Source organism: Gossypium hirsutum, chromosome D04 (assembly GCF_007990345.1).
Source record: "Gossypium hirsutum isolate 1008001.06 chromosome D04, Gossypium_hirsutum_v2.1, whole genome shotgun sequence".
Classification (NCBI taxonomy): Eukaryota; Viridiplantae; Streptophyta; class Magnoliopsida; order Malvales; family Malvaceae; genus Gossypium; species Gossypium hirsutum.
Genome location: NC_053440.1, coordinates 1049379 through 1066814, shown reverse-complemented (window position 1 = coordinate 1066814; position 17436 = coordinate 1049379). Strand labels below are relative to the sequence as shown.

Genomic DNA, 17436 nt, shown 5'->3' with positions numbered 1-17436 from the left:
AGATTGAAACCGAAATTGATAAGAATTTACATAAGTATTCATTTATTGAATACATCTTTTATAAAAAAAATTATATAAATTTTTATCATTTCTTAATAAATATTTAATTATAAATATGATTTATTTTTATCATTTTATTATGATTCATTTACTAAATTAAAGTATGATGGATGGTTCGAAAATTCTAAAAAAGTTTGATTGAATTAAACTGATATCATCTTTGGAAATAATAGATTGAGGCGACATTTACACATATGTGATAATGTATTTCTCATTCCAAATTTTAGAAATAACAAAAACTAATTTATTTAACAGTTACAATTTGATCAGGACTAATAGTAGAATTTAACCTATTCTCTTAATAAGGTGAAAAAGTGATGCAAAGCAACTTTAAAATTTGAAAAAGTACCAAGTAAAGTATAGGGACTAAAAGCAAAATTTAACCTATTCTTTTAAATAAATTGTAAAAAAAAAAGGGGCAATATCCGACCTGCCGGATTCGAACCAGCGACCTAAGGATGGCTGTTTGGATATTCTACTACAGTCCTCCGCTCTACCAACTTAGCTAAGGTCGGTTAATTGCTTATGGGATTATAGAATATTTTAATAAATAAATAGATATGGAAATTATTTGGATAATAAATACTTACATGACGTATTTAACTTTTTTTTTATTATCATATTAGTCCTTAAAGTTACTTATGTCAATTCTTACAATTAGCACAAGTAATTTTCTTTTGCCAAGGGTCAAAAAAAAATCTCAATAAAAAATAAAAAAATTTATTGGTTCCTTTCATTAACAGAAACTGTCACTTGACTGATTTAACCATTAACATGGTTGACAAAAACCACTAAAATTTTCCATGTGGTAGTATGCTAACCTAGCATGCCTAGTCAGCAAAAAAAATATTTTTTTTATTTTGAATAATTATTTTTTGAAAATATAAAATCTTTTTAAAAAATAAAATAAAATATGCATATAGAATGAATCTAAACAATAAGTTCTTCATATTCAAATAAATTTGTACAAACGGTTGTACAAATTCATTTTAGAAGAGTACAAAATTAAAAAAAAACTTCAAAAAATTAAAAAAAATCTAAAAATAAATAAAATTATCAAGTGTTAAAAAACTTTAAAAAATCTATAATTTTTTTAATTTTTTTAAATCAATAAAGATTTTTAACAATTTGCTAGTAGTTCCAAATCAACAACATAAAATTTTAATTTTAATTAATGTAATTAAAATGCACATTTTATTTCTTTTAAATTTAAAAAAATATGGATTTTTTTATATTTGCCACGTGAGCATGAAATGTACATTTTTCAATTATAACATTCAATTTAGCTATCATTATGATTATATCTGAAATACCAAAACATCAAATAACTATCAATCTAATCTATACATAGTATAATATTTATCAAAACTACATTCAGAACATCAATTAATGAATTTAAATCTTTATATGAACTTACCTCGACAAAAACAGTTGTAAAAACGAAGCCGACGACTAATCCGACACTTTAGCTTTTTCTCAGTTTAGATTCGTTTGGTTTGTTTATTGATCTAAATAATAATTTTCATTCAATTAAACCATTCAAATAACTTAGAATAATTAATTCAACTTATAACCCTTATCAATGGGAAATTACAAATTTTAATTAATTGGTCAAGTTTAGAGGTCAGTGTTTAAGATTTAGGGTTGGGGTTCGAGTTGGGGTTTGGGGTTTTGGGTTCAAAATTCAATGTTTAGGTTTAAAAAATTACCAAAATTATGGATCAATGACGTGAAAAGAATTGTTGAAGTGTCATTAAATAATTGGAAAGAAATACAGGATGAGGTGACGCCCCTGCTCATCTACTAAAAATTTGAATATGAATATGGAAAAATATATAGTTATATAAATCAAACACATGCATTCAACACTTATATTAAAATCCAACTAGATTTTAAATATGGGTGGGTCAGGCACAGGTTTACTTTTCTTAAATCGGATCGAGTTTGAACAAAAAAGTAAGTCCATTTTCTGGACTGAGTCGGTCCTGAACTTAGAGAATTGATTTAAATACGTTGCATGAGTTCGACCCAAATCCGACCCAGCCCAATTCATAAACATCACTAATTGCAATTAAGCTATCGAAAATTATTAAATTAAATAACTTCTTAAAATAGGTGACTAGACAATTTAAGCTAATAATAATTCAAAGAAAAGGGTGCAAAGTGTAGGCTATGAGCATTAATTTTTTCCTTCTTGATGTAAGCACAATTACTAAAGAGTGAATTCAATGTAAACAACTAGGAGCTATAATAAGAGCATTCATTTTTCTTTTCTACCTCTTGCATTTATATTGTAACTCACCCTCACATATCAACATACAAAATTGTTCTTTCAAAAAAGGACATTTGTTATATAAGTTATTTCAGATAAAACATCAATAAAACATTCTTCCAACTCATATTTGGGTTTATGCAAGCTTATGAAAGCTCCTATGATAACCCGAGACCATATGAGGACCAAAATGCAAAGTTATCAAGTTTTATCGAGTTGGCTTCGCCACCATGAAGGTTTCACGTCGCGTCATCAATGGCAGAAACATGGTGTCATGACTTTGATGGTGCAATGTCACGACTTTGAAAACAATGAGTTAACGTTGCGACCTCAAACAAAGGACGTAGTAATGTTGAAAGCTAGTGTCGCGACCTTGTAGGCAGAATCCTACAAGCTCATACCTTTTTAGTTTCATCTTGTCATTTAACAAAGTACAGTTGATCTTAAGACCTAAGTGAAAACATCACAATATATAGGTCCAATTTCACATCTCAAACCAATAAGACTTTAACCATCTTTCCACCAACACGCTTACAAGTGCGAGTTCCAATTTGCACCCCTTACCCATACGGGCGATGTGCAAAAATCTCGCATCTCACAAGTATGGTTCGATTAAAAACGATAAAGGAGTAGATAGATTGCGAATGTACGTCTCCAAAATCCGATCTTCTAGCTAATTATAAAAAAAATACAAAATCTTAAATTTCAATATAACAACAAAATAATTAAATTAAATTAGATTAAAAGTAATAAAAAATTCTTACCATTTGCAATTGAACGGTCGAAATGTGCTTGTCATCTAAACGAATAAGAAAATTTGTCATTAATAATTTCAATAAAGACGAATAAAAATTGTAATACAAAATAATTAAAAAACCTTAATACAATTTTAATAAAAATTGAGAGTGAACTGAGAGAATTGAGTGAGAATTAAGAGAGGATTGAGAATGAATTGAGAGAGTAGAGAGTGAATTGAAAAAGTGGGAAATTTGGGGTTTAAATAGGGGAAAAGAGTTACCGTTAGGGGGGAGCCATTAGAATTCGACCGTTGAGTGGGTAGCCATTAGGGAAAACGCATCTAGCTAGATGTGCTTTGTTGACTGAGCAGGAAAGCACATCTAGCTAGAAGCACTTTCCTGCCAAATCCACTCTCTCTCCAAAATCAGCTTAATCCGATAAATTTAAAAAAAAACCGGTCTAATCCGATATATTTTTTCGAAAAAAATAGCATTTTTGGGTAATTCACCAAAATATGTTACTATCTACACTTATTATCCATGTTTAATACAATTGTTTACTATTATTAACAATATTTTTGGCAGATTTATTGGAGATCTTATAGTGAAGGGCTTCAACAAAGGTAAACTAAGTAAAGGGCTTTTATAGTAGTTTAGCCAAAACTAGAAGATCTTATAGTGGAGGCTTTGATCTCCAATAGTTTATATATTTTTCTCCTTCCGATGGAGCTTGTGTAAACATATTGGTGAGGGAAAAAAAAAACAAAGAAATGATGAAGTTTGAGGCTCAGATTCTTTCAAAAGAAATCATCAAACCATCTTCCCCAGAAATTCATCTAAAAGAACCCTTCAAACTCTGTGTATTTGATCAGCTAACTCCCACCACTTATGTTCCAATCATATTATTTTATGCCCCGAGTGATACCAACACCTCCAATATTTTGACTCAGCTGAAGAAATCTCTTTCAGAAACCCTAAACATCTTATATCCCTTTTCTGGGAGAATCTTTAGTAACATGTTCATCCATGATTTCGACGCTGGTGTTCCGTTTTTATCGGCTCGAATCGGTTGTCGATTATCCGAGTTTCTTAGGCATCATCAAATTGAGACCTTGAACAACTTGCTCCCTTGCACTCCTTTATCCAAGGAATCAAATCATCAGGGTCCTCTCTTGGTTTGTCAAGTCACCATGTTTGCATGTGGGGGAATAGCTTTAGGCATCTGCGCCTCACATAAAATCACTGACTCCGAAACAGCAGTCATTTTAGGCTTTGTTTGGAGCACAATCTGCCAAGGATACCACCCTGAAATTAGATTTCCTGCCTTATCTAAGGCATCCTTGATCTTTCCACCTAAAAATCCAATGCCCAAGAATTACGTATCCATGATGGAAAACTTATGGTTCACCAAAGGTAATTTTATTACAAGGAAATTTGTGTTTAATGAGGAAGCAGTAGCCATCCTAAAGGACATGGCAAAAGGGGAAGTCGTGACTACACCGACACGAACCGTAGCTATCTCGAGTTTCATCTGGAAATGTTCAATGGCGGCATCCAGGGCGATACAAGGAACCCTGAAACCATCCATTGTAGTCCAAGCGGTGAACATGAGGTCAAAAGGGAAGCTTACCACATTAGATGGTTCGATTGGGAATGTGTTTTGGCTGGCGAGTGCACTCTCGAATCCAGCCGAGACAGGCACCGAGTTATCCACATTGGTCGAGTTGATGAGTCAATCCATTGCTGTTATCGACGGCGAATACGTGAGATCCATCCAAGGTGAACAAGGGTTTGAAGCCATCGCTGAGCACTTGAACCAGCTGGAGCTGTTGTTTTCCTTTGAAAAACCTGACATTTTCGCCTTCACCAGCTGGATCAATACTGAGTTTCACAAACTAGATTTCGGACGGGGGCAACCTTGTTCATGGGCAATACTGGGAAAAATAGGGCAATTTGGAAACTTAACTATTCTCCTTGAAACCAAATGTGGGAAAGGAATAGAAGCTTGGATAACCTTAGATGAAACCAGAATGTCTGCACTACAAAAAGATCATGAATTCCTAAACTTTGCTTCTCCAAATCTCCAGATTTCAAGCTTGTGAGTGTCTTTGGATGATCAATAAAATCTCCTCTACTATGAGTAAGGTATTTTTCAGTAGTATATGGTTTCTACTTTAATATTTTGTCTTTCAGGTATTTTTTAAGCATTGCTGTTGAACTGCTATGTTGACCGGATTATTAGTTTCTTTTTTCTTTTCAAAATATATATATGAGAGTGGGTGTGAAAGTCTTTGAAATTATTTTATCAGTTAGTGTTTAATATATTATTTATTGGAAATCATTTTTCATTCGCTTCCCGCATCTTATTAATACATAATTTTAGTAATCTTTTAACTTGAACCCTGAACATAAACCTCGAACTCAAATTTTAAACCTTGAATCTGGAACTCTAAACTTTAAACCAAAAAGTCAAATTTAGGGTTCAGAGTTGGGGTTCGAATTTAGGTTTGGGATTTGAGGTTTAAGGTTCAAGGTTTTCATATATTATTTGTAACACCGCTAACCCATCTCCGTCATTGGATTAGGGTTACAGAGCATTACGATATAAATCAGAACATTTAGTTTTAAACATAAACAATTAAGAAATTTAATTGATATCAATCAATAGTACTTTATTTTAATTAAAGTAAAAATGCACTTCCAGGCCTTAAACCGAGCCTACGGGGCCCTAAAAATAATTTAAAAACATTCAAAGATCATTTTGAAACAAAATAGAAAAGTTTTTAAATTTTGAAAAATTTTAGAAACAGGAGTCACACGATTGTGTGGCCAGGCCGTGTGACATAACCCAAACCGTGCGAGTATTCGAAGTATGGGACACACAGTCGTGTTTCAACCCATGTGTCTGCCTATGTGGTATTCGAAATAGGGTTGCATGGTCGTGTTGCAGGCCGTGTGCCAAACTGTGTGTATATTTGAAATATGGTTACACAGTCGCGTCATAGGCCCTGTAAAATCTGCAACTAAAATAATATTTACACACGGCCTTGTGGGGTGACCATGTGTGGCACACAGCCGTATGGTAGCCCGTTTCTCAGGTCATGTGCTTTATAAGTTGCCCCTTAAATAAGTCAAATCAAGCACCAATTCTTGCACACTAAAATACACTATTTCCACATGCATTCATATGACCAAAACACATTCAAACACACTTCAAAACATACCAAATCAACCATCCTATAAATCTAACCAATATGTCATCACAAGGCACCACAATTAATACATCAAAATGAATCCAACCAACATCTCAAGTTCATTCATTAAGCACAAGTAACCAGACCAAAACCATTTCACACATACATATCATTTAGCCATGATTTACCCATCATCACATGGGCATGCATAAGTGTTTAACAACACACCTATTTGCACCATTATTTACAATTCATCAATCAAAAACGTTAAGGCATACATAAGTTTGGCACTACTCAAACATACCAAATTGTCAAGTTAACATTCAAGCCCTATTACATGTCATTTTTAACCCTAAATTAAAGTAACCAAAAACTACAAAAATGATAATTGGATAGTGTGATCATGCTTCGATCTGATTCCAACCAATCAAGCTTTCTGATGATCTACAAGACAAAGAAAAACAATTACGTAAGCAACTAATGCTTAGTAAACTCATATAAAGGAAACTTAAACTTACCAAACATAAAACGATTAAACCATTCAAACATTGCTCATTAGATCATATGGATATTTTTCTTTCCTATCCACAACACATCACATAGCTAGCAGATATATTTAAAAATATATCAACCTATGAAACATAGCACATATCATGAAAAGGATTCCAATATATAAACCACCCATCACATATTCCATTTGTTACCTTTTCAATCCAATTACACATGTTACATTTTTCATTCCATATTCTCATTAACATAGCTCATTTCATATACGTACATTTTCGTTTCAAAGCTAAATTACACGTAGAACCAAATTGAATAACATCGGATACTCGGGAAATGCTCACACAAAGTTTGCCTTACATGTAACTGTAATCGTATCTATAATCTCACTTGAGCTGTGAAACGAATCTGCTCACATGAACTGTGGAGAATCCACAACAAATGCAGGAACTCGGCCATTGGTAGGACATCCAAGACCAGCACCCGAAACCATTTAATCCTTAATGACATGTCATTTGTATCCTAAGTATTCACAAGGTTCAAACGGGACCAATGTACATATTCAAATCCTTTAATTTCATTGCACTATACCAATTCAAACGTACTTACACGAAATGTACATTTTTCAATTATGACATTCAATTTAACTATCATTACGATTTAATCCAAAATACCAAAACATCAAATAACTATCAATCTAATCTATACATAGTATAATATTTATCAACACTTATATTAAAATCCAACTAGATTTTAAAAATGGTACCATGTAAAACAGATCTCTCTTTATTTGTGTCAGATTGTTAATGTTTTAAAGGAAAACAATTATGTGAAATAATTACACTTCATCCCCTCTCACGTAATATTGGAAGAACAAAAGGTTGGGTGATGGGCCTTTCGGAGCAACCCCGGTATTAGGGGACTGCTTCAACGAGACAAGGATGTAGGGAAAACAGGGATTGGGGCCACTCATGTTTACCATACTTAGGTTCTTATGGATCTCCTGGACAACACACTCTCAAACAATTAGCTATGGTTCTTCTTTTAACTTATTAACCTTATTTATGTGGTTCACTACGTAACATATTTATCTCTTCAAAAAACAACTATAACAAAAAAAAAATTTAATTATTATTGTTTATATTGTCGATTGAGTCTTAGCTCGATTAATATCGACATTATTATCAGTGCAATAGATTGTGGTTTTGAGTGCGTTGAAGCGCATTATCCTCCTATTTAAGGGTTAGGGATGTGTTATGGATGGTTCTGGGCATTGTATGAAAAAGATACAATAATTTGAGAAAAAAATATCTATTCATAAGACATTGACCGGACATTATTACATGAATATTGTCACACATCATGTTAATTTTTTTTTTAAATATTAGTATCAATATTCATATCCAACACCAACTATGAAGTTAAAATATTAATATAAATATTAATTATATATGTTAAATAATAATTATTTATATTTACATTAAATCAATAATAATTAAATTCATTTCTCAAAACTTAAAAAAGAAGAAGATACTTACCCAACTAAATAACTCAACCTAAAATATAAAATTTTAAAAATTATATTTAATACAATAAAATATTTATTATATTTATTTGTGTTATTTAATATAATAAAACATTTATTATATTTATGGTAGTGCTTTCTAATATAAATACTTTTTAATATATTTTTAATGTGTTAGAAAATTTTATTTTAGTATATCTTTAAAAAATATTTTTACATAAAAAGTAATCTAAAAATGGGTGAGTCAGGCCCAAGTTTACTTTTCTTAAATTGAGTCGAGTTTAAAAAAAATAAGCCCATTTTTCAGACTGAGCCAGCCCAGAACTTAAAAAACTGATCTAAATACGTTACATGAATTCAACCTAAATCCGACCCACCCAATTTATGAACATCACTAATTACAATTAAGCTAAGGAAAATTATTAAATTAAATAACTCCTAATAATAATTCAAAGAAAAAGGAGCGTGTAGGTTATGAGCATTAAATTTAGTTATCAGTCCATGTAATTTATATATGTTATAAATTTAGTATTTGTACTTTAATTTGATTAATTTTAGTCCTGATCAAATGCTAGCAGTTAAAATTTGTTTGGTTAAAGTATGCTATTAGTCTTGTATTTATTGTAAAGTTATAGAGTTAATCTGTATTCTCCAATTGGATCATTTTCAGTCGTTATATATTTTTTTTTGAATTTTGAAATTTTAGTCTTAATATAAACGACAGTCATTAAAATCCATTTACTGATTTTTTTTGTGTGAGTAATATATGAAAATAACAAGCTGAAGTAACATTACACATGCGATAATATGTTTGACACCTCAAATTTTGAAAATCACAGAACTTAATGAATTTTATAATTACTGTACTGAAAATAAGCAAATAAAACAATTACAAATCACTAATTTTAAAAAATAAAGATCTAAAGATTGAAACTGAAATTGATAAGAATTTATACATAAGTATTCATTTATTGCATACATCTTTTATAAATAATCAAAAAATTCAATTGAATTAAACCTACTATCGTTTTAATAAGGTGAAAAGGTGATGCAAAGCAATTTTAAAATTTGAAATAATACTAAAGGAAGCATAGGGATTAAACTCACAACTTATGGCATAAAACAGGGACTAATAGCAGAATTTAACCTATTCTGTTAGAGAAGTGTAAAAATACTGACAGTAGATCCGACCTGCCGGATTCGAACCAGCGACCTAAGGATAGCTATTAAGATGTCCAACTACAGTCCTCCGCTCTACCAACTGAGCTAAGGTCGGCTGACGGACAATGAGATTATAAATTATTATAATTAATAAACTGATATGGAAATTATTTGAAAGAAAAGATTTAATTGTTGAGAAAGAATTGTACATGTTTTGGTGGATAATAAATACTTACATGACGTAACTTTTAAGGGTGAATCAAAGCAAAGCTCTCCTTTAATTTGATAAATTTTTTAGCATCGGTTTTTAACTCCTTTTTTTTTTATCATATTACTCCTACTCAAAAAAATTAAAAAATTTAATTAGTTCCTTCCATTAACGAGAACTATTAGTTAATCGGTTTAACCATTAACATCGTTAACATGATTGACAAAAACCATAAAAAATTGTCACGTGGTAGTATGCAACCTAGCATGCCATGTCAAAAAAAATAAAAAAAATTAGTTTTTTAAATTTTAAATAATTATTTTTTGAAAATATAAAATCTTTTTTAAAAAAATTTAAAATGTGCATATAGAATGAATCTGGACACAAGGTTGTCCAGATTCAAATGAATTTGTACAAATGGTTGTATAGATTCATTTTGGATGAGTACAAAACCAAAAAAAAACTTCAAAATTTTTTTAAAAAAATCTAATATATATATATATAAATTTTGAATGTTCAAAAACTCAAAAAACAAAATCTAAAATATTTTTATTTTTTAAAATCAACAAATATTTTAATATGGAGACTTCCAAATCAACAAGATAAAACTGAAGCATGTAATAAAATTTTAATTTATGTAATGAAAAGGCTATCAAGATGTTTAGATTTATTATATATGCACATTTTATTTTATTTTTTATTTAAAAAATTTTAAATTTTGTTTATATTTGCCACGTCAGCATGCTTATTTCAGCGTACTGTCACATGGCAATTTTTGGTGGCTTCCGTCAATCATGTCAGCAATATTAACGGTCCAATTAATCAACTGACGATTTTGTTAGCAGAAGGAGCAAATTGGTTTTTTTAAGGTCAGTGAGGGCTCAATTAGAAGTTTAAATGAAATTGCTTAGAAGGTTTAAACTTCTAATTGGCTCAATGTTATCTCTTGATCACCATTTCATCAAATTAGACGATTTAGTCTAGTTTATCTCTCAACCTCACCAAACTAACTCGGGCTAAATAAATTGATGCTCAACAGGATCTCCTATTGGTCTCCCCTATCTATATGTTCCCTTAGAGGCGTCAATTCTAAGTTTTGAAGTTTATTCAATTTAGTCTAGTTTTTACAATTTAGTCCCTATACCAAAAACTAACCAAACAACATTTCCATCAGCCAACCACCATAAATTTGGCTACTCATCATCATTCCAATACAAGCAACAATCCAAAATACGTTCAAGTCATACATTAACATAAGCACAAAGATAGGGTTAAAGAAAGCTTAGTGTTTTCTTAATGATTGCTTGAGGAGAATGAATATGGCAACAATGGAGGTGCAAAATATCATGAAAGTTCATATTTTTAACTAAGAAAAAGGAAATTAAGCTTAACTATATTAAATGCTATGGATTAAAATGAAAATACAAAGAAAGTTTAGAGTAATAAATAACAATTAAGGCAAAGTTACAGTAAAAACTCACTGATTACCAATTAACACAACTTAAAACTAGAAAAGTTTGAAACTAAACCCTAGAAAAATGAGGAAGAAGACAGTTAGAAAACCAAAAAGATGACAAGAAAGTAAAAAGTGAACAACCTCCTTAGTTCTCAGTTAAAAGTGACTTTTAACATCTAATTACAATCTAAAATTTTTAACCAAAATGCCATTAGATGTTGTATTTTAATTGTTGTTGGATAAAAACTACCCCTACAGTCAATTGTCTTCTTGCCAGACAACAGTATCGCAATACTCAAGTTTTGGTGTCGCGATACCCAAAAAAATATTGAAATTTGGAGTCTTGAGGGGTCTCGGTGTCGCAATACCCATCTTTGCTATCGCAATATCACTAGAGTTTATCTCAATTTTCTTCACTTTAGCATTGTAAGGGATATCATGACTTCCATGGCCTCAGTGTCGTGATATCCCCTCTGAATGATGATTTCTTCAACTTCAGCCCATTATCAACTTCCTACATCAACTCAATATATCGTTAAGTCCCTCATGGCACCATTTGACCAATTTGGTTCTTAAAAGAGCATAAAACTAATAAAAACCATTTATTAATAACAAAAGCTAAAAATTGACAAAAATAAATAATAATAAAAACTCCTAAATTGCTTGAGAATAAGCTTCTCGAGTGTAATGGAGCGCCTAATTTGATGTATCAAATTACAGCAAATCACGTGTCGCTATTAGAATGCACCATTTTAGTCTTTTTTTATTTTTTTAATATTATATATATTATTTGATTAAAAAATTAAAAAATCATATATACAATAAAAATAATTCAAAAAATAAAAAAATTATAAAATTATAAAATATATAAATATAAATTTTAAAAAATCATAAGATATAAAAATTGTAGAATTTTATAAAAATAAAAGTATTTAAATTTTAAAAAATTGCAAATAAAAAACTTAAAATTTTTAAAATATATATTCTAGAAAATTTGTAATAAATTTTAATTTTTGAGAAAATTTTAAATTCTAAAAATTAAAAAAATGAATAAAAAATTAGAAAAATTAGAACAAAAAAAGTTTTAACTAAAAAATATGAAGTCTAGAAATTGAAAAAGTTAACATATGAAATTGAAAAATCAAAATATATAAATTTTAGAAAAATTTTATTAAGTTTTTTAAGAAGTGGAAAATTTTTTTTTTTAAGAAATTATGAAAATTTGGAAATATTTAAAATTCGGTCAATAATCAATCAACACTAGTTAACATAGTGATCAACGGCCAATCAACATTGATCAACGGTAAGTTAAGTTAAAGGCATTTTTTAAAAATATTTATTTTTTAATATTCTTATTTTTCTATTTTTAAATTTAAATGTTTTTAACGCTATTAAAAAAATTGAACTGAACCATGGAACAAAATGACAGTTTATGTACTAAAATGAGACTAGAAAAAGTAGTACCAAAATGAAAAACTGGTATAGTTTGGGGACAAAGTGAGCATTAAGCCAAAATTTTGTGGAGGAAAGTCTAAAGCAGTCTACATACGACGTCGCTGTCTTGTGCTCACTGTGTACTCTCTTGTCCCTGAAAAGTGCAGAAGTAAGGCAAATAAAAGATTCTGGGGAAACAAATGCCGATGAGAAAATTAGGAATAAACTGATATACAAAGAGACTAGCAAAAGATGGATAAATTTAAGAATATGTTGAAACCCAAGCCGAACCCACAGCAATTACTAAGAGATTGGCAAAGAAAGCTTCGTCAAGAGTGTCGTAACATTGAACGCCAAATCAGAGGCAAGTTACTTCATTTTCTTTTTTCTCTTAGTTTTTAGGTGAATCGTAAAAATTAGTTTTCTGGTGCTAATGTGATTTTTGAGCTAATTGGTTAAATTCGGAGTTTAATATTGCTTGGTTTTTGGTTGTTGAATTTTCAGATAAGAAAATTGATTATGGGTTTTTCTTTTTCATATGGATTTTGTTTTAGATGTTCAGAGAGAGGAGAAAAGTGTACAAAAAGCAATTAGAGAAGCTGCCAAGAGAAATGACATGGGGTCTGCTAAGGTAATTTCTTAGTGTTCCTGTTTATATTTTGTTTTCAATGGAATTTTAGTTAAGTAGATTGGTTGTGCCATAGTTGTTAGGGAATTGAACTCTTTTTCTTTTCTTGTTTACTAGAATGGAATGATTAGGTAGATGTTATATAATTACATCAAAGATCATTATGGAATAAGGGTTATCGAATTGATTTTGTTGCCATCCGGATACTGGCCTTATTGTTGGAGATATCTGAACTAATTTTTCTTTTCCCTAGTGTGAATTTTTCTACTTGTTCTTTTTTGTCTTTTTGGCTTGTTTTTCAAGAAATCAATTGTGGCTAGTAGTAACTATTTGTTATGTTACTTGGACTCTGATGTGAGTGTATGTTTGAGGGTTCTTTGAGACTCATATCCCTATACCCATGTCCGAATATGTGTAGGAGATGGGTGTTGGACATGGATATTCAAGAAAAATGATTGGGGCAACATAGACTATCTCTTATCTTTTGTTGATAGCTGATCTATTCTTTTATTTTATTCTGTTCTATCATGTAGATTGGAGTTCACTTTAAAAGGATATGGCCCTAATATGATGAATAATATAGGTATTTAATTTTTTTTCTATCATGTAGATTGGAGTTTACTTTAAAAGGGTTTGGCCCTAATATGATGAATACTATAAATATTTAAATTTTCTTCTATCATGTAGATTGAAGTTTACCTTAAAAGGATTTGGTCCTAATATGATGTATAATTTAGGTATTTAAATTTCCAAAGCAGATTGGAGTTTATTCTTGTTTGAATGACATAATGAGGCATGCACGCAAGGGATGCTAATTGAATATAGAAATATTAAAGATCTTAGATATTCATCCAGTAAGCTTTCGAAAGTTTAGAAACTAAACTTAAGATTAGAAAGCTGGCCTAACTGTGACTGGCTATTAGTGAGAAACACAAATTGTTAACTGAAAACAGGGAAATGTAGATTTTGGGATCAAGAATGATCATGTTTTAGTTAAGTGGTTTGACCCTATGTTACTACTGGTACTCTGGTATGAGTGTTGGATTTGAGTATGTGTGACATGAGCTTGTTCAATTCTTTCTTTAAGTTTTTCCATGTATTTGGAGAGTCATATTCCATATCCATGTTCGTCTATATATCAAACACAGGTACTTGACAAAAAATGAATAGGTTTGATAAATTAAAACCTGTGTTCCCATAACTGTTATATGAGAATGTTTATCTATTTCCGTCATCCGCATGCTTGAATGCCCATAATTAATTTTCAATCTGCTTTCTTGTTGTTGATGAATTGTCTCTTAATTACATTCACGTTGTGATCCCTACATATATCCAGGCACTTGCAAAAGAAATTGTAATGTCAAGAAAAGCTGTGAACCGTCTATATGAGAATAAGGCACAGCTTAATTCAATATCCATGCACCTCGGAGAAAGTGTTGGTATGACAACTTATGCTTTTATGCGTTATGTTTATTCCAAGACACTATTATATCCCTACGCCTAAAACTTTTTAATTCGTAAGAATCAGAATGCATGCTGAGAATGTTCATGGCATGTTGTTACTTCCATGAATGATTTGGTATTTTCACTATTAAACTAACACACCTAAGTACATATTCTTCTAACTTTGGAGAATGTGCAAGTCGAATAATGTTTTATGGGAATAGCAATTTTGGTGGTTGAAAGATGTGATTTTGACTTTTGATTATTATCAATAATCATTATTATCATCTTTTACGGGATATTGACGATTACTGAAGTACCTATTCTTATTTTTTTTCTATTTACAGAAGCTATGCCTCTACAATTTTTATACATAGAAAGATAAGAACACTCATGCTTTATCATGTCGATATGTCTGGAAAATTGTTTTGCTTTCGCTACTAGAGAAGCCTACTCCTTTCTGTGCTGGTGGATTCAGCCTTAAAAGTGTACAAGGATTTATTCATGTGGTTATTTTGGAGCTTTTTTTCTGTTTCTGGGAGGTGATGTTTACGGGAGGACAAGAATGACTGATTGCAGAATCTTTTTTAATAAAAGATTTATGCTATGTCGAGTTATTTATAAACTTCCAATGTAAAATCACTTTCATTGTAGTATTTAAGAAGACCTTCACTTTCAACTTCTTTCTGGAGCAACAAAACCTTGTTTGTTGCTGGAGTTGAGGTTATCAATTTTTCCCATCTGCCTTAGATATTAACTCAGCTTTAGGAATGGCATGTTTGGGGAGCCCTTGCTGAAAATAAAAGGGTATTGTAGGGAATTTTTTTTCCTTTTTCTTTTTCCTCCTTTTTCTTTCTTTAATGTTTTTTGTATTCTTTTGGAAGAAATGCTTGACATAGATCTCTTCTGCTCCTCTCTAACCTTTATTTATAAATGTTTCTTTTCTGGGGATGGATTTGAAGCAATTGCTCGTACTGTCGGTCATCTTTCCAAGAGTGCTGAAGTCATGAAACTTGTAAACAACCTCATGAAAGCTCCACAAATGGCTACCACAATGCAAGAATTTAGCAAAGAAATGACCAAGGTAATTTTAAAGTTTGTTATTGTGTTATGTTTATGTTGCCAGTTTTTGTTTCATAATATTCATCATCCTTGTTGGCAATATTCCTGTCTCAGTTGTTCTAAATCTCTGTTTTCTCATCTCATCGGAAATTAATGCAAGTAACATATTAACACTGGGTATTTGGCTTTTTTTTTTTGAGTTAGTTGATTTTCTCCTGGTGCTCGAGTAAACTGTCAGGCTGTTTATTTTCTTACATGTCCAATTGAAATTTCAAATTTTGATCCAGTATGGTTTCGTCTAAAGGTTATTTAAGATTCATTTACGAGTTTGAAGTTTTCTTTCATTTTATTTAAATATTAGATATAGTCACATAAACTTTCTTCGGAAAAAGATTATGGATAATTGGATAAAAAATCCACCGTTATTAGTGGGAGTGGAGGAGGTGCATTTGGTGTTGAGTTATTTAACAGATGGGGATGCCAGATTCCCTGTTTTTCAGCTCAGTCAAGTGGGATATGGATTCAGACTTAAGAGGATTGAAAGAACCAGATTGGTGTACTATTTAGTAACGTAACTAAATCAATGAACGTCCCTTTTAAAACTGATAAGAGACCTAAGTGGCATGTAAGAAGTACCGTCATGCAGCATATTTGGCGAGTACATCTCTTTTTTTCTTTAAATTCTCTTAAGCTGCAGTTGCAAGTTGGTTTATAGGCTGGGGTGATTGAAGAAATAGTAAATGATGCTGTTGGCACGGCATTGGATTCAGAAGATATAGAAGAAGAGACAGAAGAAGAAGTCAATAAGGTTCTTTCGGAAATAGCTGGTGAAACTGCTGCACGGCTTCCTGAAGCTGTTCGGAAGGAAAGAGCGAGGGTACCTACCCAAAGAGAAACCACTTCACATCAAGTATGTTCCCTTGGCCATTGTTTTTATGTTCTTTTACTTGTTATTACAAAACGCTAAAGGAACTATACTGCTTCAAAATATTACAGGAAGAAGCGATTGCAGAGGGTGCAGATGATGAGGAAGAGTTGGAAGAGATAAGGGCGCGACTCGCTCGAGTTAGATCGTAAACCTTTAACTTCCATTTTGGTGTTCTTTTGCTATCTATCAACTAAAAGTGTGTGTTTTGTGTTAGTATTAAATAGCTTCTTTTGTGCTCACCGTGAACCTACCAACCATGCCAGCCATTTAAAAGAGCTTTGAGTTCACTAGCCATTAACGAGAGGGACTTACAATTGTGGCAATAGCCTCACTGAAAATTCTATTTTTGTTGTAATATTATTATGTAAATATAATGTTTAAAATAGATTTGGTAATTTTGGAATGTAACCCCCCCCCCAAAAAAAAAACATGGGCTGGTATGCATGAAAATATCAAAATTTATATAATTAGATAATTAATTTATCAAAATTATAATAAAATTGTTGCACGATTAAATTAGGTTATGTTTGGAAAGTACAAAGTAATAATAGTTACTATGTTATAAATAGTAATTATATCGTAATTAGACAGTTACGTAATTTATATTTTAAAAAATATTAATTACTATAAAAAATCATATGTATTGTGCCAGTCTAAAAAATAATTGATAATATGATTACTAACAAAAATAACAAGAAAATAAACATGTGCAATTTTATCTAATTGATTTAGTGCATATTTGTTGGATTATTCCCTCCTTAATATTTAACATATGCTCCTTATCATCATCACCGGTTTGTCCTTGACTGAGTTCATTACCATTG

General features: G+C 30.9%; 2 protein-coding genes and 2 non-coding genes across 4 annotated transcripts; 2 read left to right on the top strand and 2 right to left on the bottom strand.

Annotated features, from left to right (window-relative positions):
• Positions 1 to 484: 484 nt before the first annotated feature.
• Positions 485 to 575, bottom strand: TRNAY-GUA (transfer RNA tyrosine (anticodon GUA)). The gene is given in 2 exon segments: positions 485 to 520; positions 539 to 575. It is a non-coding gene; the product is annotated as a tRNA-Tyr (tRNA).
• Positions 576 to 3839: 3264 nt separating this feature from the next.
• Positions 3840 to 5171, top strand: LOC107941673 (stemmadenine O-acetyltransferase). Its single transcript, XM_016875247.2, has one exon. It carries the CDS (start codon positions 3840 to 3842, stop codon positions 5169 to 5171), a length of 1332 nt encoding a protein of 443 aa, XP_016730736.1.
• A 4306-nt stretch (positions 5172 to 9477) lies between these two features.
• TRNAY-GUA (transfer RNA tyrosine (anticodon GUA)) lies at positions 9478 to 9568 on the bottom strand. Its single transcript is given in 2 exon segments — positions 9478 to 9513; positions 9532 to 9568. It is a non-coding gene; the product is annotated as a tRNA-Tyr (tRNA).
• Positions 9569 to 12600: 3032 nt separating this feature from the next.
• On the top strand, positions 12601 to 17025 carry LOC107941672 (vacuolar protein sorting-associated protein 24 homolog 1). The gene is made up of 6 exons (XM_016875245.2): positions 12601 to 12915; positions 13106 to 13182; positions 14516 to 14618; positions 15585 to 15706; positions 16400 to 16594; positions 16681 to 17025. Exons 1-6 carry the CDS (start codon positions 12804 to 12806, stop codon positions 16759 to 16761), a joined length of 690 nt encoding a protein of 229 aa, XP_016730734.1. The 5' UTR covers positions 12601 to 12803; the 3' UTR covers positions 16762 to 17025.
• The last annotated feature ends 411 nt before the right edge of the window (positions 17026 to 17436 follow it).

Bases quoted from the DNA above. Each gene is read 5' to 3' on its own strand.
- LOC107941673 (XM_016875247.2), top strand. From the start codon at position 3,840: ATGATGAAGTTTGAGGCTCAGATTCTTTCAAAAGAAATCATCAAACCA.
- LOC107941672 (XM_016875245.2), top strand. From the start codon at position 12,804: ATGGATAAATTTAAGAATATGTTGAAACCCAAGCCGAACCCACAGCAA. The intron at 15,707-16,399 runs GTAATTTTAAAG...GTTGGTTTATAG, and splicing joins TTAGCAAAGAAATGACCAAG to GCTGGGGTGATTGAAGAAAT. The intron at 16,595-16,680 runs GTATGTTCCCTT...AAAATATTACAG, and splicing joins GAGAAACCACTTCACATCAA to GAAGAAGCGATTGCAGAGGG.